Genomic DNA, 27,801 nt, shown 5'->3' with positions numbered 1-27,801 from the left:
TGTCTATATGTGCCCTGCGACTGACTGGCGACCAGTTCAGGGTGTAGTCCGCCTTTGCCCGAAGTCAGCTGGGATAGGCTCCAGCACCCCGCGACCCTAACCAGGATAAGTGGTGTTGCCCCCTGCTCCAGTGTGTTCCACTAACATGTGTATGTGTTCACTGTGATGGGTTAAATGCAGAGAACAAATTTCGTGTGCATGCATGCATGTTCATGACAATAAAAGATGATTCTTCTTCTTCTTCTTCTTCTTCTTCTAAAATGGATGGATAGATAGAGCAACGACTTAATTTTTTGCAGTTTGTGCAAACATAGCTGCAAGAAACAAAAATAACCTGTATGTGGAAGTGGACGGAAGTTTTATTTGTCCACATCACATCAGGTTTCACACTGGAATATGATTCGTTTTCCAATTAGTTGCAATACATACTCGTGCTGGCAAGCACAAGTAACAGGAGTGGATTTATGAGGCTCGTTTAAGCAGTGCTGATGTTAAAAGTGTCATTTTTGGACCATATCCAAATCAGAGGACCGCATGCATACACAGCTACAACAGTTTTTAAAGACCCAGTCGGGGACCTGGTAGTCATAGTAACAGGGGGTTAGGTGGGTTCTCACTTAGCTGCATGGCGGTGCTCCTGAGGCTGGGCCTACCCGGGCTGGATGACTGCTTGGCGTTGGGGGCTCCCCTCTCATGACCCGCGGCTGCTTCCTGGGTTACCCCCCTTATCCTTCCCTTGTCGGGTGCCCCTATCCGCCCTCCTTTCTAGAGGACTCTGCATCTTTTTGCACAATTGTTTTTTGTCAATGTCTTTATGTCTCCAAAGTGTTCTGTAAATTGACTGTCTGTTGTACTAGAGCGGCTCCAACTACCGGAGACAAATTCCTTGTGTGTTTTGGACATACTTGGCAAATAAAGATGATTCTGATTCTGATTTCCAACAAACAAGGGACACTCTCCCGCCCTCGGACTGGCTGCATCGCGGGCCTTGCAGGTTAGGGGGGGGTTTGGCTGTCCTGAGGGTGGAGGGGCGCGTGGGGCAGTGGGTCCCTGTGGCCCCCGCCGGGTGGCCAGTTGTCGGGGTGCTTCGGTGGGGCCGGCGGACCGCCCTGGGTCCCTTGGTGTGGGACGTGTCCCGTCCACTGGGCTGGTTTCGGATGGACCCCTGGGCCCGATCCCACCCCTCGATGGATTGGGTGGGGTCCTCAGCCTCCGCGGTGCGGGCACAACAATTACAGGAGACTTCTGTCAGTCTTTGTGCATGTAAAACGGTGTCAATTCACTTGCATGTGTCCGCAGGCACACACCCCTGGGACTCTTTCACTGGGTGTGGGCCCACTCACTTATTGCGACAAATAACTCATGAATATGCGAATTGCTTGGGTATCCCCTCACTCATACTCTCGTCCTATAGACTTTTATAATTTACATAGTTAATCCCACCACACTTCAGTTGTACAGCCGGGTTCATGACCCTTGTCCTGCATGCTTCTTCTCCTGTCCTTGTCCTGTTCTAGCTTGTCTTGTCCTACCTTCACATGGTGTAGCACTACATCCCCATGCAACATTCATATTTAATGTTTTATTGTTCTGCGATTGGCTGGCAACCAGTTCAGGGTGTACCCCGCCTCCTGCCCAATGATAGCTGGGATAGCACGCCCGCGACCCTAGGGAGGAGAAGCAGCTCAGAAAATGGATGGATGGATGTTTCATTGTTGTAGATAATGTAATGACTTACTTTTCTCATCCTGTTTACAATTAGTGCTTTGTCTTTTGTCTTTGTTTCGCTCTCCCCTCTAGAAACTTTGTTCTGTTCAACTGATTCTCAATAAACTTCAATTATAATACTAAGAAACCACAGCGGTAGCTTAAAAACTCCACTGTGACACAGTAAAACTGTTCTGGCATAAAAGGGATACAGAGCTTCAATTCTGCTTGACCTAACAGCTAAACAGGACAAAAAAAAGACCCAGTAAACTAAATTCATAGATTTTTTTCTACATGCAGTACATTACACAGGTTTGAAGATAATTGATTACATGATTACATTAAAATTAACCATTTGTTGTTTAATTAAAGAGATGCCACAATTCAACAAATAACATACAGTACGTACTGTAATCAGTTTTGTTCTTTTACCACGTCAATAACAAAGGTGGCTGCTATTGGAGTTGTGATTGGATAATCGAGGATGCAGAGCCAGAACTTCTGCCAACAATGCTAAACATATCCGCCTTTTGCCGCGGAGCAGACTAGTTTTCTTCTTACAGCAATGCGTTATGGACTAAGTCAATGATCGTCACGCAGCACGAGTAGAAGCACCACATAGATCCTTCCATTCGTCCATATAAAAAACTTTCACAAACTGAAAATAGTACGCAAGTAGAGATAATTTTTCTATGAATATTTTGGACGTAACCCAAATTGTTTGTAACCTGAGCTTCCACTGTATTTGGCAATTTGTTTCAATCATTAAAATTTGGCTGCGGTGTTAACTCTGAGGAATACAAAACACAAGTCTCTGGAGTCTGGAACATTTTTGGGACATTAACAGGTTTATTTTATAATTGTATTTTTTTTTTGTCAAGCCTATGATGAGTACTGTACGTCAACAATGTCACCATGACCAAGCACACTGCCGTGGTAAGTTTGGATAAAATGTGCAGCCCTGGGCTCGTCTGATCACTGCTTAATTCACTTAATACCGACATACAGGCAAGAACTTAAATGCGCGAAGTCTACAGTGACAACAGTGAAAAAGTGGACCAATGAAGCCAAGCTCCCGCGACCACAATCACACCTCTGACTTCTGCGTTAACCATCCATGAACAGGATGTGAAACGCATCTTCAAACAACAAAAGATTAACAAAGCGGCAGGCCCGGACCATGTGTCCCCATCCTGCCTCAAAGTCTGCGCGGATCTCTGGAAATGTGCGAAGTTCCATCCTGTTTCAAACGCTCCACCATCATTCCAGTCCCCAAGAAACCTGCAATCTCGGGTAGGAATGACTACAGGCCTGTCGCTTTGACATCTGTGGTCATGAAGTCCTTTGAACGTCTCGTGCTGGACCACCTCAAGAGTGTCACAGGTCCCCTGGTGGACCCCCTGCAGTTTGCCTACCAAGCGAACAGGTCTGCGGATGATGCAGTCAACATGGGACTGCACTTCATCCTAGAACACCTCGACAGTGCAGGGACCTACGCGAGGATCCTGTTCGTGGACTTCAGCTCAGCGTTCAACACCATCATCCCTGAACTCCTTTCATCCAAGCTTCTCCAGCTCAGCGTCTCACCTGCCATCTGCCAGTGGATTTACAGCTTTCTGACAGGCAGGACACAGCAGGTCAGGCTGGGGGAGGCCACCTCATCCACACGCAGCATCAGCACTGGGGCGCCCCAAGGTTGTGTCCTCTCTCCGCTGCTCTTCTCTCTCTACACGAACGACTGCATCTCAGCGAACCACTGACACCACTGTTCAAGTGATGAGACAGTTCTACACAGCGGTCATCGAATCAGTCCCGTGTTCTTCCATCACAGTCTGGTTTGGTGCTGCTACAAAAAAGGACAAACTCCGACTGCAACCGACAATCAACTCTGCTGAAAGGATTGTCGGTACCCCCCTACTCACCCTTGAGGACTTGCACGCTGCCAGAACTAAGACAAGGGCGTGCAAAATCCTCTCGGACCCTGCGCACCCCGGTCACCAGCTCTTCCAGCTCCTTCCCTCAGGTAGGCGCTACCGATCAATGCAAGCTAGAACTAGTAGACATTCCAACAGCTTCTTCCCTCTTGCGATCAACTTCTTAAACACCTAACCTATAATTCCATTACAACAAGCTGGCAATTTTTTGACTTGAGTTCGTTGTCACATTTCTGTGGGGCCAATTATGTATTACTCGTGCACTCACTGTAGTTGTCTCGCCATGCTGCACTATTTGCATATACTGGCCACTCATGCCAGAGAAGCATCTGCTCCATTTGCACACTGATTGAGGAGTATCTGTAACATTTGCACAACCAACATTGTCCCAGATTATCGCACTACTCGTCACTTTAAACCGCATACACTCCTTGAAGTCTCGGCGCCCTTTGCACAATGGTCATTGCACCGGACTATTGCAATATTAGTCATTCGAACTGCTCTAAGTGCTACAGGACGCTGCATCTTTTTGCACAATTGTTTTTTGTCAATGTCTTTATGTCTCCAAAGTGTTCTGTAAATTGACTGTGGGTTGTACTAGAGCGGCTCCAACTACCGGAGACAAATTCCTTGTGTGTTTTGGACATACTTGGCAAATAAAGGTGATTCTGATTCTGATTAAAAAGTGAAAATGTGAAACATTTTCAAGCTTTTTTAATAGTAATTTACAATAACATTTGTACCGTGCTGGGTGGGAGGCCATGAAAAAAACTGCAAAATAATAATTTTGTATGTTACAGTAAGATGGGTGCATGTGGCCTCAAAAAAAAAAAAAAAAGTGCAATGTAATGGACAAACAGCTATATCGGATGACTCCCCGCTCCTATTAGTACGTTATATCAAGGTTCCACTGTATATATAATGCTACTTGTAAGTTAAATGTTCTCATTCTGAGTAAAGTAAGAATAAATAGTGCTTATGAAAGGCATAATTTAATCAATATTGTTGTTATTGTTAATCCAGATGCTTCCAGGGCTGCCAGCAGCTGGCTGAGCCACAGGCTGCCTGTCACAGGGTAAACTTAGAGTGACCACAACTCACTGCCTGTAAAGCAGTGCTGATGGCAACAACACTCACAACATCCATCATGCAGGTGCGTAGACTGCACTTATCCTTGAGGGGCTTTGCACACACACTGCACACACATACACACACTTCGAGTCATCATTTAATGGAGGTTTTATCGATCAAGTTCCTGTGATTAACTCAAGGAATGAATGAGTGCTGATGAGTCAGTTATTATGGTGTTTTTGTGTTGGTTCGGGTAATAGTGTGTTTATATGTGGGAGGGGTACTGGTGTAGGGGGTTAGCTGTTTGTGTGAAGGTTATTGAGCTGTTTCGTATGACTCTCAGCCTAGCTGAATTAAAACTGATCACAGTCCTTCAGTGTACGTTTAACATGAGACATAAATACAAACCACAATTCCAATGACATTAGGACCTTGTGTAAAACCTAAATACAAACAGAAAACAATGATTTGCAAATCCTTTTAAAGCTACATATATTCAATTGAACACACTACAAAGACAAATATTTACAGTAAAAACTGAAAAACTTTGTTGTTGTTTTTCATGCTAATATTCACTCATTTTAAAATTGATGCCTGAAACACATTACAAAAAAGCTGGGACAGGGGCATATTTACCACTGTGTTATAAAACTTTGCCTTTTAATAACACTTGACAAGCATTTGGGAACTGAGGACACTAATTGTTCAAGGTTTATAGGGTTGAATTATTTCCCATTCTTGCTTGATGTACAACTTCAGTTGCTCAACAGTCCCGGGTTTCTGTTGTCGTATTTTCTACTTCGTAATGCGCCACACATTTTTCAAAGGGAGACAGGTCTGGACTGCTGGCAGGCCAGTCTAGTACTTGCACTCTTTTACATGTGCAGAATGTGGCTTGGCATTGCCTTGCTAAAATAAGGACATCCCTGAAAAAGATGTTGCTTAGATGGCAGCATATGTTGCTTCAAAACCTGTATGTACCTTTCAGCATCAATGGTGCCTTCCAAGATGTACAAGTTACCCATGCCATTGGCACTAACACATCCCCATACCATCACAGATGCTGGCTTTTGAACTTTGCGCTAATAACAATCCGGCCGGTACTTTTCCTCTTTGGCCTGGAGGACACGACGTCCATGATTCCCCCACGCCCGCATCATCAGTGGCATCAGTATATCTCAGATGAGCTTGGGCCTAGAAAAGCCGGCGGCATTTCTGGGTGTTGTTGATACAGTATTTGGCTTTCGCTTCGCCTTGGTTATGTGCTCTCTAGTATTGTCTATGTTTTTGTGTTTTTTGTTCGTCTTTGGAGACATTTTATGTTTTTATGTCTCAAAAGTATTTTCTGTCAAATAGTCATGTATGTTGTCATACTAGAGCGGCTCCAACTATCAGACACAAATTTTTGTGTTTTTGACATATTTGGCAAATAAAGATGATTCTGATTCGGTTTGTAGATGTAGCGATGAACTCTGTTAACTGACAATGGTTTTCTGAAGTGTTCCTGAGCCCACGTGGCAATATCCTTTACACAATGATGCTGATTTTTAATGCTGTATGTGAACACTTTTTTCCAGAAGAGGCAGGAACATAGGGTGACCTACAAGAGCGGAGGTTGAAGCACGCAGGTGGATTACATCTTGTGCCGATGATGTAATCTGAAGGAGGTTATTGACTGTAAGGTAGTGGGAGAGTGTGGCTAGACAGCATAGGATGGTGATGTGTAAGATGACTGTGGTGGTGGGGAGGAAGATTAAGAAGACAAAGGGTGCTGTGCAGCTTTTCGTGAAGAGGTGAGACAGGCTCTCGGTGGACAGGAGGAGCTTCCAGAAGACTGGCCCGGGTTAACAACGTCCGCCACCGGCACCGTCAACCTGCAGGGCACCGGTGGAGATTCAGCTACTGTGGGTCGAAGACGAAGGAGAGGTGAAAAGCGGGTTCTTCGGCAGAAAGAGAAGAGGAAAGCACAGAGCCTAGAACTGAATGTGGGGACTTCCAATGTTGGGACTATGACAGGAAAAGCTCGGGAGTTGCTTGACATGATGATTAGGAGAAAGGTTGATATACTGTGTGTCCAGGACACCAGGTGGCAAGGCAGTAAGGCTAGAAGTTTAGGGGCAGGGTTCAAATTATTTTACTATGGTGTAGATGGGAAGAGAAATGGCGTAGGGGTGATTTTAAAGGAATAGTTAGCTCAGAATGTCTTGGAGAGGAAAAGAGTATAAAATCGAGTGATGAGGCTGAAACTTAAAATTGAGGGTGTTATGGATAATGTGGTTAGTGGGTATGCCCCACAGGTAGGATGTGACCTAGAGGTGAAAGAGAAATTCTGGAAGGAGCTGGACGAAGTAGTTCTGAACATCCCAGACAAAGAGAGAGTCGTGATTGGTGCATATTTTAATGGACGTGTTGGTGAAGGAAACAGGGGTGATGAAGAAGTGATGGGTAAGTTCGGCATCCAGGAAATGAACCTCGAGGGACAGATGGTGGTAGACTTTACAAAAAGTATGGAAATGGCTGTAGTGAACACTTTCTTCTAGAAGAGGCAGGAACATGGGATGACCTAAAAGAGCGGAGGTAGAAACACGCAGGTGGATTACATCTTGTGCAGACGATGTAATCTGAAGGTGGTTATTGACTCTAAGGTAGTGGTAGGGCAAAGTGTGGCGAGACAGCATAGGATGGTAAGATGTCTCTGGTGGTGGGGAGGACGATTAAGAAGACAAAAGCAGAGCAGTGAACCATGTGGTGGAATCTGAGAAAGGAAAAGTGTTGTGCGGCTTTTCGAAAAGACGTGAGACAGGCTCTTGGTGGACAGGAGCAGCTTCCAGAAGACTGGACCACTACAGCCAAGGTGATTAGAGAAACAGGCAGGAGAGTACTTGGTGTATCTTCTGGTAGGAAAATGATCAAACACTTACAGGGCTCTCCATTGGTAGCACTGAACAATGCATGATGTGTGTCATCAAATGTAATTGGCATACCGTGGCTTTGTATAGAAGAAAGATTGACAGTGACTCAAGTTATATCTGCAAAATATTTTACTGTGAATATGAAGTTTGTCTGCAACAAGCAGTGGCTGACTAAACAGGTCATTTCCATCCATCCATCCATCCATTTTCTGAGCCGCTTCTCCTCACTAGGGTCGCGGGCGCGCTGGAGCCTATCCCAGCTATCATCGGGCAGGAGGCGGGGTACAACCTGAAGTGGTTGCCAGCCAATCGCAGGGCACATACAAACAAACAACCATTCGTACTCACATTCACACCTACGGGCAATTTAGAGTTTTCAATTAACGTGCATGTTTTTGGGATGTGGAAGGAAACCGGAGTGCCTGGAGAAAACCCAAGACTTATTGATGGATATATTTGCAACAGAGATCACAGTGGAAGTTATTGGGGTCTAATTGAAACTAATGATACAGATGCATGATCACACAGCACACACTGATGCTGAGGGGAAAAAAAGCCATGCCTGATTTTCATTAGTTAATTTCTATACTATATAACTGTGAGCCTATCTTCTGCATCCTCCTCTCCACGGGCCCTTAAGTACTGTAATTTCAATCCTCTGTATGTGTTACGCATATTGAAGAATTAACAATAAAAGCACCTTGAACCTCATTTCAAGAATACCCTGCACTAATGCTATCTGCTTCTCTGCGCTTGGGTCGACCTACCTATGTCTTTCTGTCAGAGCATTCCGAAACCCAGCGGGTAGCACACAGCATCAGCCTGAGCGCCGTCACTCTGCACGGCATCGCCTTCAGCCTGCCAACCAAGACAACCTTAATCTACAGTAGTAAGCCCTCTCATCGTTTCCTCTGTCCTTCGCACCGGTGTCCTCTGGTCTTCTCAGTGTCTCTTGTGATTGTTTTTCTGTTCACCCTTCAACGTACCCTTCCTCTCCACATATTTTTGTGGACTTTGGTTCTTCTGACTTTGCAAGTTATGGCCCCAAATTATGACTCAGACCCATATTTTAATAAATGTTTCCTTGTCACATATTGCCGATTCAGACCTATTTTTGCCTGCATATTCTTTTTACTATTTGTTTCCCTCTGACCTTTACTTGAGTACTAGTTTGGTCATTTATACAGGACGACCACGTGGTGTACCGGCTCTTTAGCAACTCAAAGTCCCAGTTACGACTTGCAGGTGCTCAGTTCTGGCGGCACATGTCCTGCGGCCACCTTTAAACCCTAACCCGGTTGCTCTCATCCCGCGGCCACCACCCGACCCTAGGGCCGCTCTCTGACCCAGCTTTGGCGGCCATCATTCATCTCAGCTGATCGGCCAAAACCTCATACCTGGCCCAAGCAACTCCATGTGGGCCGGCATCACGCCTGTTCGCCTGAATGGCCAAGCACTTTGTCTGGCGTCACATAAGGCCACCAGACTGGCCTTTTCCGGTCATTCTGGTTGACATCCAGAACAGACTGTACAAGTCTGTACTTTAATCTCTCAAGCATGGTGTATTATGGATACCGAAAACTAAACTTGATAACATTTTCATGATTCATCCATTCATTCATCTTCCGTTCCACTTATCCTCACTAGGGTTGCGGGCGTGCTGGAGCCTATCTCAGCTATCTTCTGTCTTCCCAGTCAGAATCCTGAACTTGACTCAAATGAGATGTCGTGGCATAATTTCCAGGGAATGATTCCTACCAGACATCTCAAGAATAGTGCTGAGTTGAAACAGAGGAAACAAGAGGAATGCACCAACATATTTCCTGATCATAATGCAGGTCAACTAAAGGAAACAACACTCACTGCTATTGATGTGAACATGTTCTGATGTGGAGCATCCAGAAAAAAATACATTGCTTTTCAATAAACAAAGACATGACACATTGTACAAATGTTTTGGAAGACTCAACATTACACTTTTATTAGTCACTTTAATGATCCTGAATTATAAGTTGCCCAATTAAAACTTATTTAAAACTATCATAAATTTCTGACAAACACTTTTATTTTTGTTAAAACGCAGTTTATACATGATTTCGTGGTTTTAGAACTGGACAAAGAAGAGCTTCTAGCGAGGGAAAACAGTTGGTTCTAGCCCAACAGTTATAGTGGTTGTAAATGACAAAACATTAGACATTTGGTTGGGAGAACTTATGCAACATAAGGACAAAAAAAAGAGGAAATAAAATCAAAATTACTTGAAGTTCTATTTGAATGTTGTTGGTCTTTTCAGTCTTTTCAGTGTCTTGTTGCAAAATCTTGTTGGAAGACACTTGACACATTACTGTACAAGATCGGTCACCTAAATCCAGTTTGCTCCCATGGCCCCAGTCATTTTGTAAGCTTGGCGATGCCCGGGAACATGTGACAGTCCAATTAAGTACAACTGGATATCGGGAAGCTTAAATTATTGTCATCCACCAGAGCATAAAATTGAGGAGCAACTTGCGAGAAGGAAGCAGAGATATGCACATACACGATTGCCACGCATGATTGAGAAGCGTGTGTGGGTGCCAGAATTGGGAAAAAAAAAAAAGTATCTTTAAAATACCAACATAGTATTACTAGTTAACCCCCGTATATTCACGGTTTGGCATTCACAAATTCACCTATTTGCGGATTGTAGTGAGGATAACCCGTGTAGATGGATGGATATATATGTGTGTGTGTGTGTGTGTTTATATATATAAATACATTATTTCTGTGACTGATGAAGCACTGCTTAATGAAATCACCGTCTGTAAACGGTTTCCCATGCTGGGCAATAGGTTTAGCAACTTCATAGCTTGCTGTTGTGGTGTTTTCCTGTATCTTGTTAGCACAGGGAAAAAAACAGTTGTTGAGCTTGCAGGCTAACTGCCATTTGCTTGACTTTCTGTGTTCGTTCGGCACCAGTGTACGATGTGTAGTTCTCATGTTTGTCTCATAGTGCCTACGGACATTATTCTCTTTCGTCACAGCAACAGCTTCGTTGCAAATCAAACAGACACACTTTCCATTGATTTCTTTGATGAAATATTAATTTTCCCATCGTGTTTGAAATCTTCTACACTTACTTTCTATTTTGAATTTCTTTGGTGCTGCCATTTTCTGCTGACTTGTGGTAAAGGTTTTTCTTAATCTTAATTGTGTAATTGTGTTGTGGAGAAGCGCCGTTTATGTGACTGGTTCCATCTAATGTTGAAACTGAGAAGTGCAACAAAGTTGAGGCTGAGCTCAAGGTTCTTGTGCTGGCCATATTCAATTATATTTTCATAATTTGCTTCGGGCCAATAAAAACCGCCGCCGTGGCCCGCGGGCCGTAGTTTGGACACCCTTGATTGTAACAACTACAGTAATATGCATCACAGGAAATTGCCCTCTTAACCTCCCCCCTTGAATTTGCTTCATTATCTCTGTGTATCTTTGACTTTAGCCTGTTGCACATTAAATTGTATGCTTCCACTGATGTTCAGATGCTCTCAAAGATCCACTTACATGACTCCTTTATACCCTCTGTGGCAGGCAGCCAATTTCACAATCAGTATAAAGACGAATGACAGTAGACATTAGTTCTCTTCAGGAAACTACACACTGTACACCTACTGTATCACTGACGTCATCGCAGCTGGATCAGGTCCTCAGTGATGAAAAGCAAATGTCAGTTCAAAGGACCCGGAGTAAGAGATTCACCAAGCTCTACGACAACACAGAGCCACTTGAGATTTATTGAAAGAGGTCTGAATGTATTGATATATTTTTATAAAGATAGAATGCCTGCATATCGAAATAAATAAAGAAGGTTGTGTGAGATCGATCCTGGGAGAAGGAACAGAAAAGATTAACGGTTTATTTCCACAAGCATATCTCATTTGGCTGGGCTTGTTTCCGCAAGCCACAACATCTGTTGTTTGCCTTATAAGGAGTGGAACTTTCTGGCACATTCCACCCCACCCCGTACTCAGAGTATAAGATAGATCGCGCTTCTTTGTTTATAGAGACACTTAGTCGCGCAACTGGTGAAACTATCTGTCTCCAACGCGTTGTTACTCCTTGTTACTCCTAGTATTGTTACTCCTTGTTACTCCTTGTTACTCCTATTCTTCCCAATTTTTCCCATTAATTAATGCACTGTAAATATTTGATGGTAGAGTATAGTAACACATTTCATGCACGGAACACACTCATAAAAATCTCTTAGACATATCCCTTTTACATCTAAAAAACAAGCATTCCGATTGTACTCTATCACTAAACGTGGATATACTGTAGTAATGCTTGATTTGGCTAATACTTTCAGAGAGGTATTTGATAATTATTGTAGTTGTAGATTTGTTGAACTATGTTTTTCTTTTTTCTATTAACATTTTGGTTGTTTTAAAAAGCAGTGTTAAATACTGAAGATACCACTCTGACAGTGGCAATTGGAATTTAGCATTAGTGTTTATATAAAATCAGATTATTTTCTAATAGTTATCTATTGGATGTCACAAAATTGGTTCATCTGTATGTAATAAAGTGCCTTTAGAGCGTATATAAAAACACAGCATACTTGCTTTTGTAAATGTAAATAAGAAAAAAAAGTAAAATCAGATTGACCTGAAAAATAAAACTGAATGAAACCATTATAACCTGAAGACCCAAGGTGCCATCCTGCTCTGCCAGTAATTACAGAAACACTAATGCAATTGGATATGTGAATCCATCCAAAGCCATGCGTCTCTCAAGTCTAAAACTGAATGCATGAGTCACAAATCAAAACAGTTTAACTCTGCTGGTAAATGTATTGTGCCTCTGTACCTAACAAATAAGGAGTAATAAGTACTAATTTACAAGCTGTAACACTGGACTGTCATTATTGGCAGTGAGGAGTAATACCATATGTATGTCAAACTTGCAGTGTAACCCTTCCCATTAGCATTATGGCAGTTTTATCAGGATCGAACCTCAGCTTACAGATGAAAAAACGTGTTAAATGTCTGCTGTTGCCCACCAGTGTCATTTTCATGCCCCTAGCACTTCCCTGCCATTTCCCCCTTGCCTGATTCCTTTTGAGATACTGACGGTTACGCACAGTCAGGCAGAGTGAGAAATATGGTAAACACTCAGTGCTGCGTTCTTCTTCATTGAAGCTGTCATACGTCATTGATACGAAAAGCCAATGGGGAGCACACGAAGCTCGGCCAAAAAAGGATAAAGAGGTAAAAATGAACTAGTGAGGGGAACAAAGAGTTAGTGTTTATCATCATCTGCTAGTGCACTGAAGAAAAGTGACAAGCAGTGGTGATAAGAGAAATACAAGTGATATATGTGGACAGAGTATAAACTTTTACAGCGTAACCTCAAAAGGGAGCAATTTGCCCAAATTTAATTAACTGTAACGTGATCAATCAGCGCTCTAAAGGATGGAGGGCTTCCAGTGGGGCAGGCTGCTTGACACTTATCCTATAGCTCATTTTGCCTTCACGAAGCTCCAAGGAAGTGCAGCAAGTAATATATGTGACTCTTCGGGGGAAAAGACACGGAAGATTCTTTTGTTAGCTCACTGACAACTACTATTTTCCTTTCAAGTCATCAGTTTTGTTTTGAGGCTTGCATCCCTGAATTCTGTAGTCAACGTGTGTGTTTGACTGGAATTCAGCAAAAAAGATAGGTAGACCCAAGAGTAAAGAGCAAGACAAAACAAGGCAGGAGTGTGGAATTTAGGTTAACAAGGCAAACAAAGGTATGGTCTAGCTGGATTTAAACAAACAAACAAACAAAACAATAAAAAGTCCCCAAAACAAATACTTGAGACAAAGGTCATAATACATTGGTATTTAATTTGTTCCAGTTTTAATTCCATTTAGACTTTTTGTGTTTCAAAATCAGTTAGTTATAATTACTTTTTAGAGCGGGTTTGCCAGTTTAATTTTTTTAAATATATTTTTTGAAAATGGTTAGTTTAAGTTCAGTTTTGGTGTTGTTGTAATATGGCGTATTTGTCAGGTGCGACATTAAAAAAGGTCACACCTGTGTATTAAAAACTCAAAGGACACCATTTAAAAAAAACCATGAACTTACTAACAACTAACAGATGAACGACCATTCACAAATCAAATGTACAACAGTCCACAAAACTTGAAGCGCAATAAAGAATAGAAGATTGGATGAAACTAGTGTGCCTGGTCAAAATCACAATAGCCACCACACATATAAACATCACAACGTACAGTAAAGCCATTCATGAAACATTTCAAGGCATGGGCTCTTATGTCCTTTGTTTTTATATGTCTAACTTACACACTGTTCTGTCCAGCATTGTAAACAAAAACAAATTTACGTCCTTGCGTGTTTCGCAAATGTGGTGTCTCAAATCGTCTTTCAAGAACATTTGCGCGGACGCACACACACATACGCACACACACACACACGCACACACACACACACACACACACCATGTACCATAATAATTACAGTGTTAAATACACCTGTAGTACTCACCTATTCAGAATCAGAATCAGAATCAGAATCATCTTTATTTGCCAAGTATGTCCAAAACACACAAGGAATTTGTCTCCGGTAGTTGGAGCCGCTCTAGTACAACAGACAGTCAATTTACAGAACACTTTGGAGACATAAAGACATTGACAAAAAACAACAACAAACAACAATTGTGCAAAAAGATGCAGAGTCCTCAGTTCGAATGGCTAATATCGCAATAGTCCGGTGCAATGACCATTGTGCAAAGGGCACTGAGACTTCAAGGGGTGTATGCGGTTTAAAGTGACGAGTAGTGCGATAATCTGGGACAATGGTTGTGCAAATGTTACAGATACTCCTCAATCAGTGTACAAATGGAGCAGATGCTACTCTGGCATGAGTGGCCACTATATGCAAATAGTATCGTCATCCCTGTACTTGTTTAAAAAAAAACAGTCTGAGCCTTTTCCTAAACAGCTTGAACAGTGAAGGGAAATCAAAGCATCCAAACAACCAGCCATCCATTATTTGTTAAGAATGTACTACTCCTAATACTAAAATAAAAATAATAATAATCATCATCATCATCATCATCATCATAATAAGAACATCTTAATTCTTCTTTTTCTTTTGGCTTGTCCCTTTAGGGGTCGCCACAGTGTGTCATCCTTTTCCATGTAAGCCTATCTCCTGCATCCTCCTCTAGAAAACACCAACTGCCCTCATGTCTTCCCTCACGACATCCATCAACCTTCTCTTTGGTCGTCCTCTAGCTCTCTTGCCTGGCAGCTCCATCCTCATTATCCTTCAACCAATATACTGACTCACTCTCCTCTGGATGTGTCCAAACCATCGAAGTCTGCGCTCTCTAACTTTGTCTCCAAAACATCGAATCTTGGCTGTCCCTCTGATGAGCTCATTTCTAATTGTATCCAACCCGGTCACTCCGAGAGCGAACCTCAACATCTTCATTTCCGCCAACTCCAGCTCTGCTTCCTGTTGTCTCTTCAGTGCCACTGTCTCTAATCCGTACATCATGGCTGGCCTCACCACTGTTTTATAAACTTTGCCCTTCATCCTAGCACAGACTCCTCTGTCACATAACACACCTGACACCTTCCTCCACCCGTTCCAACCTGCTTTGACCCGTTTCTTCACTTCCTGACCACAATCACCATTGCTCTGGACGGTTGACCCCAAGTATTTAAAGTCCTCCACCCTTGCTATCTCTTCTCCCTCTTCCCCTACCACCCCTCTCATTCATGCACATATATTCTGTTTTACTTCGGCTAATCTTCATTCCTCTGCTTTCCAGTGCATGCCTCCATCTTTCTAACTGTTCCTCCACATGCTCCCTGCTTTCACTGCAGATCACAATGTCATCTGCAAACATCATGGTCAACGGGGATTCCAGTCTAACCTCATCTGTCAACCTATCCATCACCACTGCAAACAGGAAGGGGATCAGGGCTAATCACTGATGCAGTCCCACCTCCACCTTAAACTCCTCTGTCACTCCTACAGCACACCTCACCACTGTTCTGCTGCCCTCGTACATGTCCTGTATTATTCTAACATACTTCTCTGCCCCTCCAGACTTCTGAATGCAGTACCACAGTTCCTCTCTGGGTACTCTGTCATCTACAAATCTACAAAGACACACTGTAGCTCTTTCTGACCTTCTCTGTACTTTTCCATCAACATCCTCAACGCAAATAATGCATCTGTGGTACTCTTTCTAGGCATGAAACCATACTGTTGCTTGCATCTACTCACTTCTGTGCTGAGTCTAGCCTCCACTACACTTTCCCAACTTCATTGTGTGGCTCATCAACTTTATTCCTCTGTAGTTCCCACAGCTCTGCACATCAGCCTTGTTCTTAAAAATGGGCACCAGCACACTTTTCCTCCATTCCTCAGGCATCTTCTCACCCGCTAGAATTCTGTTGAACAAGCTGGTCAAAAACTCCACAGCCACCTCTCCTAGATGCTTCCATACCTCCACAGGAATGTCATCAGGACCAACTGCCCTTCCATTTTTCGCCCATTATAATGCCTTTCTAACTTCCCCTTTACTAATCATTGCCACTTCCTGGTCCACCACACTTGCCTCTTCTACTCTCCCTTCTCTCTCATTTTCCTCATTCATCAACTCCTCGAAGTATTCCTTCCATCTATCTAGCACACTACTGACAGCAGTCAACATATTTCCATCTCTATCCTTAATCACCCTAACCTGCTGCACATCCTTCCCATCTTTATCCCTCTGTCTGGCCAACCTCTACAGATCCTTTTCTCCTTCTTTAGTGTCCAATCTGGCATACATGTCATCATATGCCTCTTGCTTGGGCTTTGCCACCTCTACCTTTGCCCTATTCCGCATCTCAATGTATTCCTTTCGCCTCTCCTCGGTCCTCTCGGTGTCCCACTTCTTCTTAGCTAACCTCTTTCCTTGTATAATTTCCTGTACTGTGAGGTTCACCACCAAGTCTCCTTCTCTCCTTTCCTGCCAGAAGATACACCACGTACACTCCTGCCTGCCTCTCTGATCAACTTGGCTGTAGTGGTCCAGTCTTCTGGAAGCTCCTCCTGTCCACCGAGAGCCTGTCTCACCTCTTCACGAAAAGCTGCACAACACTCGTCCTGTCTCAGCTTCCACCACATGGTTCTCTGCTCTTCCTTTGTCTTCTTAATCTTCCTCCCCACCACCACAGTCATCTTACACATCACCATCCTATGCTGTCTAGCCACTCCCACTACCTTACAGTCAATAACCTCCTTCAGATTACATCGTCGGCACAAGATGTAATCCACCTGCGTGCTTCTACCTCCGCTCTTCTAGGTCACCCTATGTTTGTGCCTCTTCAGGAAAAAAGTGTTCACTACAGCCATTTCCATCCTTTTGGCAAAGTCTACCACCATCTGTCCCTCCAACTTCCTTTATTGGATGCCGTACTTACCCATCCCTTCTTCATCACCCCTGTTTCCTTCACCAACATGTCCATTACAATCTGCACCAATCACGACACTCTCTCTGTCTGGGAGGCTCAGAACTACTTAATCTAGCTCCTTCCAGAATGTCTCTTATACCTCTAGGTCACATCCTACCTGTGGGGCATAGCCACAAATCACATTATACATAACACCCTCAAGTTCAAGTTTCAGTCTCATCACTCGATCTGATCATCTTTTCACCTTCAAGACATTCTTAGCCAACTCTTCTTTTAAAATAACCAAGACTCCATTTCTCTTCCCATCTACACCATGGTAAAATAATTTAAACCCTGCCCCTAAACTTCTAGCCTTACTGCCTTTCCACATGGTCTCCTGGACACACAATGTATCAACCTTTCTCCTAATCATCATGTGAACCAACTCCCGAGATTATCCTGTCATAGTCTCTACATTCAAAATCCCCACATTCTATGCTCTGTCCTTTCCTCTTCTCTTTCTTCCAAAGAACCTGCTTTCCACCTCTTCTTCGTCTTCTACCCACAGTAGCTGAATTTCCACCGGTGCCCGGCCACGACCGATCCGGTATGGAATTCTTTGGATGAACGCTCATATTTGTTTGGCAAAGTTTTAAGACGGATGTCCTTCCTGACGCAACCCTCTGCATTTATCCGGGCTTGGGACCGGCCTACAGTTTGCACTGGCTTGTGCCCCCCATAGGGCTGCATTAATAAGTACATCTTAATTCAATTCTGTAATATATATATATATATATATATATATTTTTACATGGAATAAGACATGCTCTTGTACATTGTACTATACGAAAGCTTCACTCAGTGGATAAACAGCTGAATTTTAACAAAATATGCAACAGAAGAATAATTAGCCATTTCCTATATCAGTTTCTAATTTTTAATAACGTAGTGCCTTTGTTTAAAACCTCCCCACTCCCACTGGAATGAAGAGATAATTGCAAACCTAAACCATTATTTTCTCTTGCTCTTGAACCAACACAAAGATTGCCTTCCTCCGTTGATTTTGTTACCAATCATAAGACAAAAAAGTTAAAAGCCCTAAAAAAATCTCATTACAAAGTCTATTTGCTTCATCTGTTGGGGTCAGTGAGGAAGTAGATTGCATTTTAGTACTTCATTAATAACTGACTATGTGAACAATGGCAAAGGAAAGGTTTCTTCATCTTGAACTCAAACTACTTGGGCATTTTGAATCCCAGAAGCAAGGCAGTCATTAAGTTGTCTGAATGTTTTGATCATATAGTTGCATTCTATTTCATTATAAATGCAGTCTAACTTTATATGTCCCTTAACAGTATTTACCTTAACACAGACAACAGTGTGTGTCTGCGTGTGGTAGCTCAAAAGAGTAGTGTTGTTACGTGTTCAAAGAAATGAATATTTTTGGTGAAGATACTGTACTGAATCAGTTTATGAAATTATTCTTATATAATTATAAAAAAGAAGCGGCACGGTGGACGACTGGTTAGCACATCTGCCTTACAGTTCTGGGGACTGGGGTTCAAATCCGCCCCCCCCCCCCGTACTTATTAGTATCCCTGTACTTGGCTGCATTCATCTTTCCTTCGATTGCAACCAGTCGTCCTGTCCCTGCAGCTGAAAACACCCCAACATCATGATGCTGCCACCGCCGTGCTTCACTGTTGGGACTGTATTGGACAGGTAATGAGCAGTGCCTGGTTTTCTCCACACATACCGCTTAGAAATAAGGCCAAAAGGTTCTATCTTGGTCTCATCAGATCAGAGAATCTTATTTCTCACCATCTTGGAGTCCTTCAGGTGTTTTTTAGCAAACTCCATGCGGGCTTTCATGTGTCTTGCACTGAGGAGAGGCTTCTGTTGGGCCACTCTGCCACAAAGCCCCGACTGGTGGAGGGCTGCAGTGATGGTTGACTTTCTATAACTTTCTCCCATCTCCCGACTGCATCTCTGGAGCTCAGCCACAGTAATCTTTGGGTTCTTCTTGACCTCTCTCATCAAGGCTCTTCTCTCCCAATTGCTCAGTTTTGCCAGACGGCCAGCACTAGGAAGGGTTCTGGTCGTCCCAAACGTCTTCCATTTAAGGATTATGGAGGCCACTCTGCTCTTAGGAACCTTAAGTGTAGCATAATTTTGTTTTGTAACCTTGGCCAGATCTGTGATCAATTCTGTCTCTGAGTTCATCAGGCAGTTCCTTTGATCTCATGATTCTCATTTGCTCTGACATGCACTGTGAGCTGCAAAAGATCTGAATACTTATGGCTGTGTGATATTTCAGTTTTTCTTTTTTAATAAATCTGCGAAAATATCAACAATTAAATTATTTTCTGTCAATACGGGGTTCTGTGTCTACATTAATCAGGAAAAAAAATTACTTAAATATAAGCTGCAATATAACAAAGAGTGAAACATTTAAGGGGTCGGAATACTTTCCGTACCCACTGTACATTAACTAAGTGGACAACAGTATCGTTAGTGTTGATTAAAATAAAGTAATGCCCTTTAGGATCTCCTTCAGAATGTAAAATGTCCCCATTGAAGAAATCCCTCAGTATAGCAGTACCGGCTGCCCTTTCTGAGCCATTTGATAACCAGATATTGTTGCCCCATTGTGCTTTCCATAATTGTGCATTGTTCTTAATAGAGTGTGTCTCCCGGAAAAAGGAAAAGTTAGTTATTTTGTTGTTTTGCAAATAAAAATAAAGCTTTACGTTTGACATTCTGCCTCAACCATTAAGAGAGAAAACAGAAAAAGACAATATAAAAAAAAGAAGAACGATGAACAGTCGAAAATGTGAGGTGCTTAAAAAATATTGGGCAACATCTCCCTTACCAATAGAAAACGTATATGAATCAGTATTAAACAATCTCCTTATGAGGCAGACAACAGCAAAACCTAGCTTCACAGAACTAGCTATTAAGTTGAAAAATAAACATAAAGTAAAGAATGGGGAGAAATGTAAACATTTGAAAGTGCCTTTTACCACAAATAACGAAGACAAATGTAAAGTTATACTGTTCTTTTCCCCCCATCACATAATTGTAAGCCACAGTCTGTAAGTGTCCCAAACTCACTAGTGTCTTTATCAAACCTTAGTTCTCCTCCCTTTGGAGGACATGAAAATCTTGAGTGGAGTGCAAATATTTGGTTAATTTGTCCACATTACGAAAAGTAACAAAGAACAAGCAATGAAGTGCAAAAATATAATATTATTACTCAAATAATATTATATATTATAAACTTATAATAAAAATATAGTATATTTTCTTTTAAAATATTAATTTGTAAAAAGAATGTCCATCTTCATTATAGCCGCAATTGTCAAAGATTATATTGTGTCAGAATGATCTCGAAAGATACGTTGTCACTAGGCTATCAGCTTGTCACCTTGGGGGAGTTTCAGCAGCGGGAAGCAGCTTCAGTAGAGGATATGTCCATCTGAGTCGAATTAAGTCGTTCTGGACAGACCTCTTTTCCCTCGATGTTGACCCGAGTGCCAGCAAAGTGTGCCTTCTTTCCATCTTTCTTTGCAGCTTCAATTATGGGCCACAACTTATTTCGTGCTACTTTGTAATCGGAAGTCAAGTCTTCGGCACACCTCAACTTGTTACTTTGAAGATATTCACTTTTTTTGGCCATGCACCACAGAAGGTCTCTTGTAGATCTGTTTGTAAAGCGAACAATAGTTGTCCTGGGCCTGTTTGAAGCCTCTTCGTATCTTCCTAGGCAGTGGACTATATAAATGTCATTTGTAATTTTTTACTGATATGTAGGTACCACAGCACAGCAGATCTTGACAACCTTGGATTTAATATCTTCTAAATTTCCTTCAGGGACACCATGAAGTCTGAGGTTCCATTTTCGTCCGTACCTTTCCGCTTCATTAAGCTTGATTTGCAAATCTGCTATTTGTTTGTCATGCTTTTCATTGGTAGTTTTTACTACTTTTATATCAGTCTTTAATAACGCAACCTCTGCAAAGGCAAAATCAATAAACTTCTTCAGGGCCTCAATTCCCACTGCATTTCTGGTGACCATGGCCTCCAAGTTATCGGCTTGGTCATTAATTACAGCAAGAATGTTACTCTATAAATCTGTTAAGGACATCTCAGATTTCTGTTTTTTTCTTTTGGTTTCACCGGCGTGTCAGGAACAGACTGTGGCATATGGTCGGCATTTCGGCTGCAAGTATCAGACCCAGAGACTCCATAATCGTGATCCGCAGAGGTAACAGCCATTGAAATAGTAACTGAGCAGCTCTCTTGGGTAATTTCGGCATTTAAGGGTGCTCCAAAAATCATACCTTCTTTGCAGACAGGAATTCCTTTATCTTTTCATTTTCTACCTTGTTCGTTTGGCAGCATGCAGTTGGAAAGTGACGACTCACACTCACAGTTAGCAGCGTAGCTATTCTTAGCTTAGCTCTGTAAAGTTGGCTACCTTTACCGTTAAAAAAAAACAAAAAACAATTGGGTTGATTTTAGCTATATGACAGGAGTGTAAGTTACATTGAGATTGTAACTCACATAAAGCGTATAATTATGGTATCATGTGGTCGCCATCTTGCCCGATCGCTCCGGTAGCGTTCTGTCACACACGTCTGAATTTTCAGCGAATGACCAATGAGCAGCAAGCATCCAGGCGGGGGTGGGACTTCACTAAACATTCTACCATGTGACTTGCGATTCGCCAGCATTGTCACTCACTTCGGCAAATGACCAATGAGCAGCCAGCGTCAGGCAGCGCTGTGCAGGCAGGCTCGGGACTGAATTTAACTGAATGTGCTGTTGAACTGAACTGTACTAATGTACTGAATGCACTGAAGAACTGAAAGTGTACTGAATGAAGTGAAGAAATGAAAGTCGACTGAATGTACTGAAGAACTGAAAGTGAACTGAATGTACTGTCAGCCACGAATGATCCGCAAATGAGCGATGTACTGGTACTTCCATCCATCTATCCATCCATCCATTTTCTACCGCTTATCCGAGGTCGCGGGCGTAGTAGCTTTAGCAGGGACGACCAGACTTCCCTCTCCCCAGCCACTTCATCCAGCTCTTCCGGGGGGATCACGAGGCGTTCCTAGGCCAGCCGAAAGTCTCTCCAGCGTGTCCTGGGTCGTCCCCGGGGTGTCCTCCCAGTGGGACGTGCCCGGAACACATCACCAAGGAGGCGTCCGGGAGGCATTCGAATCAGATGCCCCAACCACCTCATCTGGATCCTCTTGATGTGGAGGAGCATCGGCTCTACTCTGAGATCCTCCCGGATGACGCATCCAGGCGCTCGCTTTCGAGCCCCACCTCCAGGCCTTGCTCCAGAGGGGGGCCCCGGTGACCCGCGTCTGGGCAAGGGAAACCTAGAACCATTTTTTTCTTTCTTCATAGGGGTTTTTGGAGCCGTGCTTTGTCTGGTCCCTCACCTAGGACCCGTTTGCCATGGGTGACCCTACCAGGGGCGTGAAGCCCCAGACAACTTAGCTCCTAGGGTCACGGGACACACAAAGCCCTCCACCACGATAAGGTGACGGGTACCAGGAGGGGGTACTGGTACGTATGAAGTGATTCATGCGGAGGTTCACTGCGAACTAGTACGATGAGTGATTAATTCGCGCAGCGAACGATGTACTACGCAGTGAACGTACTCATGAATGATTTTAGCTAGCTTTCACTGGCAGCTGTATCTTCAAGCTAACAGCTAATGTTGAGTCAGTCAAGCACATGAAAACAAGCACATATACAGTGTTCCCATAATCTTAACAGACGACACATAAAGTCATGAGAGGACAGGAGACTGACATGCGAGTTAGATTTGCCTGTGCAAGGCAAGCTGAAGGTGACAGCAGAAGGGAGTTTAAGGCGGGAGATTTATTTGAAAAGATTAATAAGAAATTAAAAATAAAACGTATACATTTAGACATAGGGTTGGGCATTGTTTGAATTTGAGCGATTCCGGTCCCGATTCTGGCGGCACTGTGGGCGACTGGTTAGGACATCTTCCTCACAGTTCTGAGGACCGGGGTGAAAATCCCGGCCCCACCTGTATGGAGTTTGCATGTTCTCCCCGTGCTTGTGTGGGTTTTCTCCAGGTATTCCGGTTTCTTCCCACATCCCAAAAACATGTGTAGTAGGTTGATTGAAGACTCTAAAAATTCCGCATAGGTGTGAATGTGAGTGCGAATGGTTGTTTGTTTATATGTGCCCTGCGATTCGCTGGCAACCACTTCAGGGTGTACCCCGCCTCTCGCCCGAAGATAGGTGGGATAGGCTCCAGCAAGCCTGCGACCCTAGTGAAGATAAACGCTACAGAAAATGGATGGATGGACGGTCCCGATTCCAGTTCCTTATTTCGATTCTGGTTCCAAACGATTCTGGATTCCGATTCATTTTGGGAACTGGGTCAAAAAGGTTTTCATGGTTTAAATAAAGGGTGTCCAAATTATGAACATCCCTTTTCTTATCAGCTCGCAGCATCGACTAAAATGAACATTTGACACGGTGTTCTTTATAACCACTATCAATATCATCACCTATGAACTAAAAGGCAGTGTGCATGGAACTAACCCAATTGACTGTGTATTTATTAATTAATGTTTCAGATATAAGTTAAATATAGGATTGTTAAAATCGTTAAAATTGTTGGGACTGTTTTATCATGTCAAATGGTTTATATGTGCAAGTTTTAACTTGATTTCCTGTTTTAGACTTGTAGCCTTTTATTTTGAAGGGTGCGCACTGGAACTCTGCATTTTGGCTTGAAAAGTAACTTCACACGGCACCGGTGACCCCCCCCCCCCACACACACACACACACACTTGAGCACACACATCAATCGTGCCCAGCTGGAAAGGCTTGAACGGGTTCCAAACACATGCAAGGGCCACATTAGCAGTCTGGCAGGAACTAACACCTTCCCTCAAAAGCTGGCACCCTTTGGACAAACTGGAAGTGTCACAAAGTGGGTATACTCTAATCCAGTCACAGTCATCTTTTCTTTTTCTAGCAGTTCTCGTCACCCACCAGGGTTGATTTGGGAAAGAGAATAAATATGAATTGTGTTCATAAGGACATATTGGAATTAATGATTGCTGCAATGGGACAGGCTAAGATTATACAAATCACAAACTATGATGCATTCAGTCTGAACAGTGAGTCAATGTATAACTTGAATGTAAGAATCACATACAGTCGATATCACATGGCTTTGGTATGGCTTCTTCAAATGTAGCATTGCTATTAATTAACAGCTGAGTAGTTATTACTGGACCTATTGTTGCATTAATGTATTATTACCTGCGTATGGGATGGGGGCGTCCTTATCCAGAGCTACCAGAGGCGGATCAAGCAGAACAACGTCAGTGTTTTCGGTGATTACCCCATGGTATGACGTTTCAATCCACGGCTTGTGTTTATTCACTGCGGGAGACAAAGTATGAAGCGTGAGGGGTGCACTGCTAGAGGCAACATAAATGGCAAGATTTCACAGGCTGATAAATGTGTAGACATCTTCAATTTAAATGTCAAATAAGAGCAACATTTAGTTGCACACACACAAAAAAAAGCAAGCATTCGTGAATTAAATTTTTTTTTTGCTCTCCCAGAATTACTTTTTGCAAGACTTCGCGTTTTAGTCACCCATATTCTAACTATTTTCTCTTGCATGTTCTTTCCTCTTTTCAGATATCCCCTTGCAGGTTTCAAACCAACAGGTCTCACTCAATGACTACTACTCCACACCAGCAGAGCTCCATATCGAAGGCCATGTCACAACAAAGATCCTGTGCTTACGGTATAATTAAAAGTTCCCTGGACTGAGTGGCACGCTGAACCATGCACATGTGTTTTATTGTAAAAATAGACAACATGGATAGGATGATAAAATGAAATGACCTCAATAAAATGTCACAAACAGTCCATTCATCCATCCATCCATCCATTTTCTACCGCTTATCCGAGTCCGGGTCGCGGGGGCAGTAGCTTTAGCAGGGACGCCCAGACTTCCCTCTCTCCAGCCACTTCATCCATCTCTTCCGGAGGGAACCCGAGGCGTTCCCAGGCCAGCCGAAGGATGTAGTCTCTCCAGCGTGTCTTGGGTTGTCCCCGGGGTCTCCTCCTGGTGGGACCTCAACAGGGAGGCGTCCGGGAGGCATCCCTATCAGATGCCCTAGCCACCTCATCTGGCTCCTCTCGATGTGGAGGAGCAGCGGCTCTACTCGGAGATCCTCTCGGATGACCGAGCTTCTCACCCTATCTCTAAGGGAGAGCCCGGACACCCTGCGGAGGAAACTCATTTCGGCCGCTTGTATCCGGGATCTTGTTCTTTCGGTCACGACCCACATCCACAAACAGTCATTTATTGTATTATGTATTATATAGTATATGTTATATTAGCCTGCTTTTTAAATGTTGTAGTGGAAATAATAAAATTAAACTACAAGTTCTGGAAGTTCATTAAATCGTCATTCCAAACCATCCAAAAATGTATAATGTACAAATAGTGTTCTAGAATCCTCTCAATAAACCAATTTATTATTTTAACATCAGGCTTGACCCCTTAGCTCCTAATAAAGCTTTCCATATTGCCAAGACAAACAAAATGCAAAAAAAATGTGAAGTTGAACAGCGTACCGTTTGCATATTTTGATCACTTTGTATGTAGTTTTTATTTTTATTTTTGTCTGTCCCAATATTTTTGTCAATATAGTTTAATACCTGGTATTTTTATGAATGTTGCATCAAAAATGAAGATATCAAGATGTTGTTGACATTTTAAAAATATTAGTATTATGATTTACAGTATACTGTGAGGTACATCTTACATCATAATTTAATTCTGCATGGATTGTGTATTCATGTTTCTTCAGACCAGCAAGAGATGTCTAAACATGCTAACATTACTGCAACAAATGTTTTAAGTTTCCGCCTGAAAAGCATTGCTAATGATACAGCCCAGATAGAGTCACTACAAGCATTGATTGATGGAAACACATTAGTATACAGCGTTATCATGAGATGAATATGCATAAGTTTGCTACAAAAAGTAAGTGGTAAAATGATACAATTATTTATTTATTTATTTTTGAAATTATAAAAGCCAAGCCTTGTCATTTAGGCATCAATTAACTTGGTGCTTCTGAGTGCAGTAATTTTTAGGAGATTTGTTATGCATCTTTGGTGCCAAAACTGCCATAAGGACAAAACATTTAAGAGGAAATGGCGGCTGTCCCACGCGTAGTTTGCCTTTATACTCAGCGTCATCACAGCATGTGACTAAAATGGACCAATCACGAGAGATGATCTCCGCGGCGTTAAACGCGCAGCAACTATTTTTGTCGGGTGCGGGGCAAACTTCGCAGACGTGCTGCGCGGTGCAATTCGTCGGCCACGTGATGCAATGCGGGCGTTGTCGGTTGCGGGATTATATAGAGGCCTTTAGGGAGTATTTTGTGCTACTTGATAATAACCACAAGAGATGTGGATTTCATCACAATGCCTGACACCTAATGTGGAGTTTGGGGCTTTTGAGGACTTCATGTTCAGTCATAGAACGGCCTTGAAGCCCTGCTGATCTTTTAATTATTCTTGACCCCACAATTTGTGCTACTATCCATGATTATTTTACGGTTGCCTAAGGCTAACCTGAACATTTTGTCAACAACATTTCTGTGATTTTTAATGCACGTCCAGTTACTCAGCACTGATGTTTTGCTTTTTATCCACTCATAAAATACAAACATATCAAAGTTGGCAGCAAACTAAAGATGCCAAATTACATTTGAGATAACATCACTCCAGTGGCATCTTTAATGATATCAACATTGTTCCTTACCAGGAGCGACCGACAGTGCAGTTGTCACAGGTTAATGATGGTTTATGCTCAGATCTACATCATATTGACATCAGTGTGTCGATATTTCCCCCCATCAGTAGTGATTCGTTCAGATCCAATAATCTCTGCAGTGTCTCAGTTGGGCACCACCCTCATTCCATCACAGACAACAAATACATCTAAGCTATCTGAGCAGATTGGAATCATTGGATTGACACGATGGGACATACCCCTGGAGTGCACCAACATGGTCTACTTTTGTTGCAAATAATTCAGTCCACCACAGGTTGTGAAAGATGAGAACAGGGTTTACCAAATTAAAATCCCAATCCATCAGCCTCAAGATTCCCAAAGGGAAGTGTTGCAGCCTCTTGCCTTGCTGGAATCTAGAGCTGCAACTCGACACTCAGGATGGGTTCACAGATCGCTGTCTCATTTGGATGCCTAACAGAGCAACCATGCATCAAAGACTGATCCAAACTTAACTTTCACTAATTGTCCATTGACATGTCTTCAAATGACCCCAACAATTATTGGTTTTGAAGACAGCATTGATTTTTCTTCAATGAATCACGGAAGGCAGCATCAATGTAGTCCGAATGCTTAAACTGGGGTCTTGCAACAGTAGCTATAGCAACAGTGGGTAAACAGCAATCCTAAAATGGCATTGTGTAGGCTATGAACCCAAACATATTATGCTTCAATAAACCAAAAGAAAGAAAATAATGAATAAATAAATAAATAAAATGAAGCATGGTTAATATTGGCTAAAAATAAGGGAATAGGACAATTTAAATCATCCAGCAGAAAAGTAGAAACATTTTTTTGTCCTTATTGCTAAAAGTCAAGCATTTCTTTGTAAATGGCTCACCGCAATTAGA

The 27,801-nt window shown here is 42.7% G+C and overlaps 1 protein-coding gene across 1 annotated transcript in view; it reads right to left on the bottom strand.

The window, feature by feature from the left end:
* Window positions 1–27,801, bottom strand: part of LOC133482364 (calsyntenin-2-like) — a 269,784-nt gene that overhangs the window by 133,552 nt on the left and 108,431 nt on the right. The window contains exon 2 of the mRNA XM_061782425.1: window positions 24,385–24,507. Coding sequence (XP_061638409.1) covers window positions 24,385–24,507 — 123 coding nt within the window. The remainder of the gene's footprint in view (window positions 1–24,384; window positions 24,508–27,801) is intronic.

The sequence above is a fragment of the Phyllopteryx taeniolatus genome, chromosome 8 (genome assembly GCF_024500385.1).
Source record: "Phyllopteryx taeniolatus isolate TA_2022b chromosome 8, UOR_Ptae_1.2, whole genome shotgun sequence".
In the NCBI taxonomy this organism is placed as follows: Eukaryota; Metazoa; Chordata; class Actinopteri; order Syngnathiformes; family Syngnathidae; genus Phyllopteryx; species Phyllopteryx taeniolatus.
Note: the sequence above shows the minus strand (reverse complement) of the source record. Positions and strands in the feature narration are given on the sequence as shown.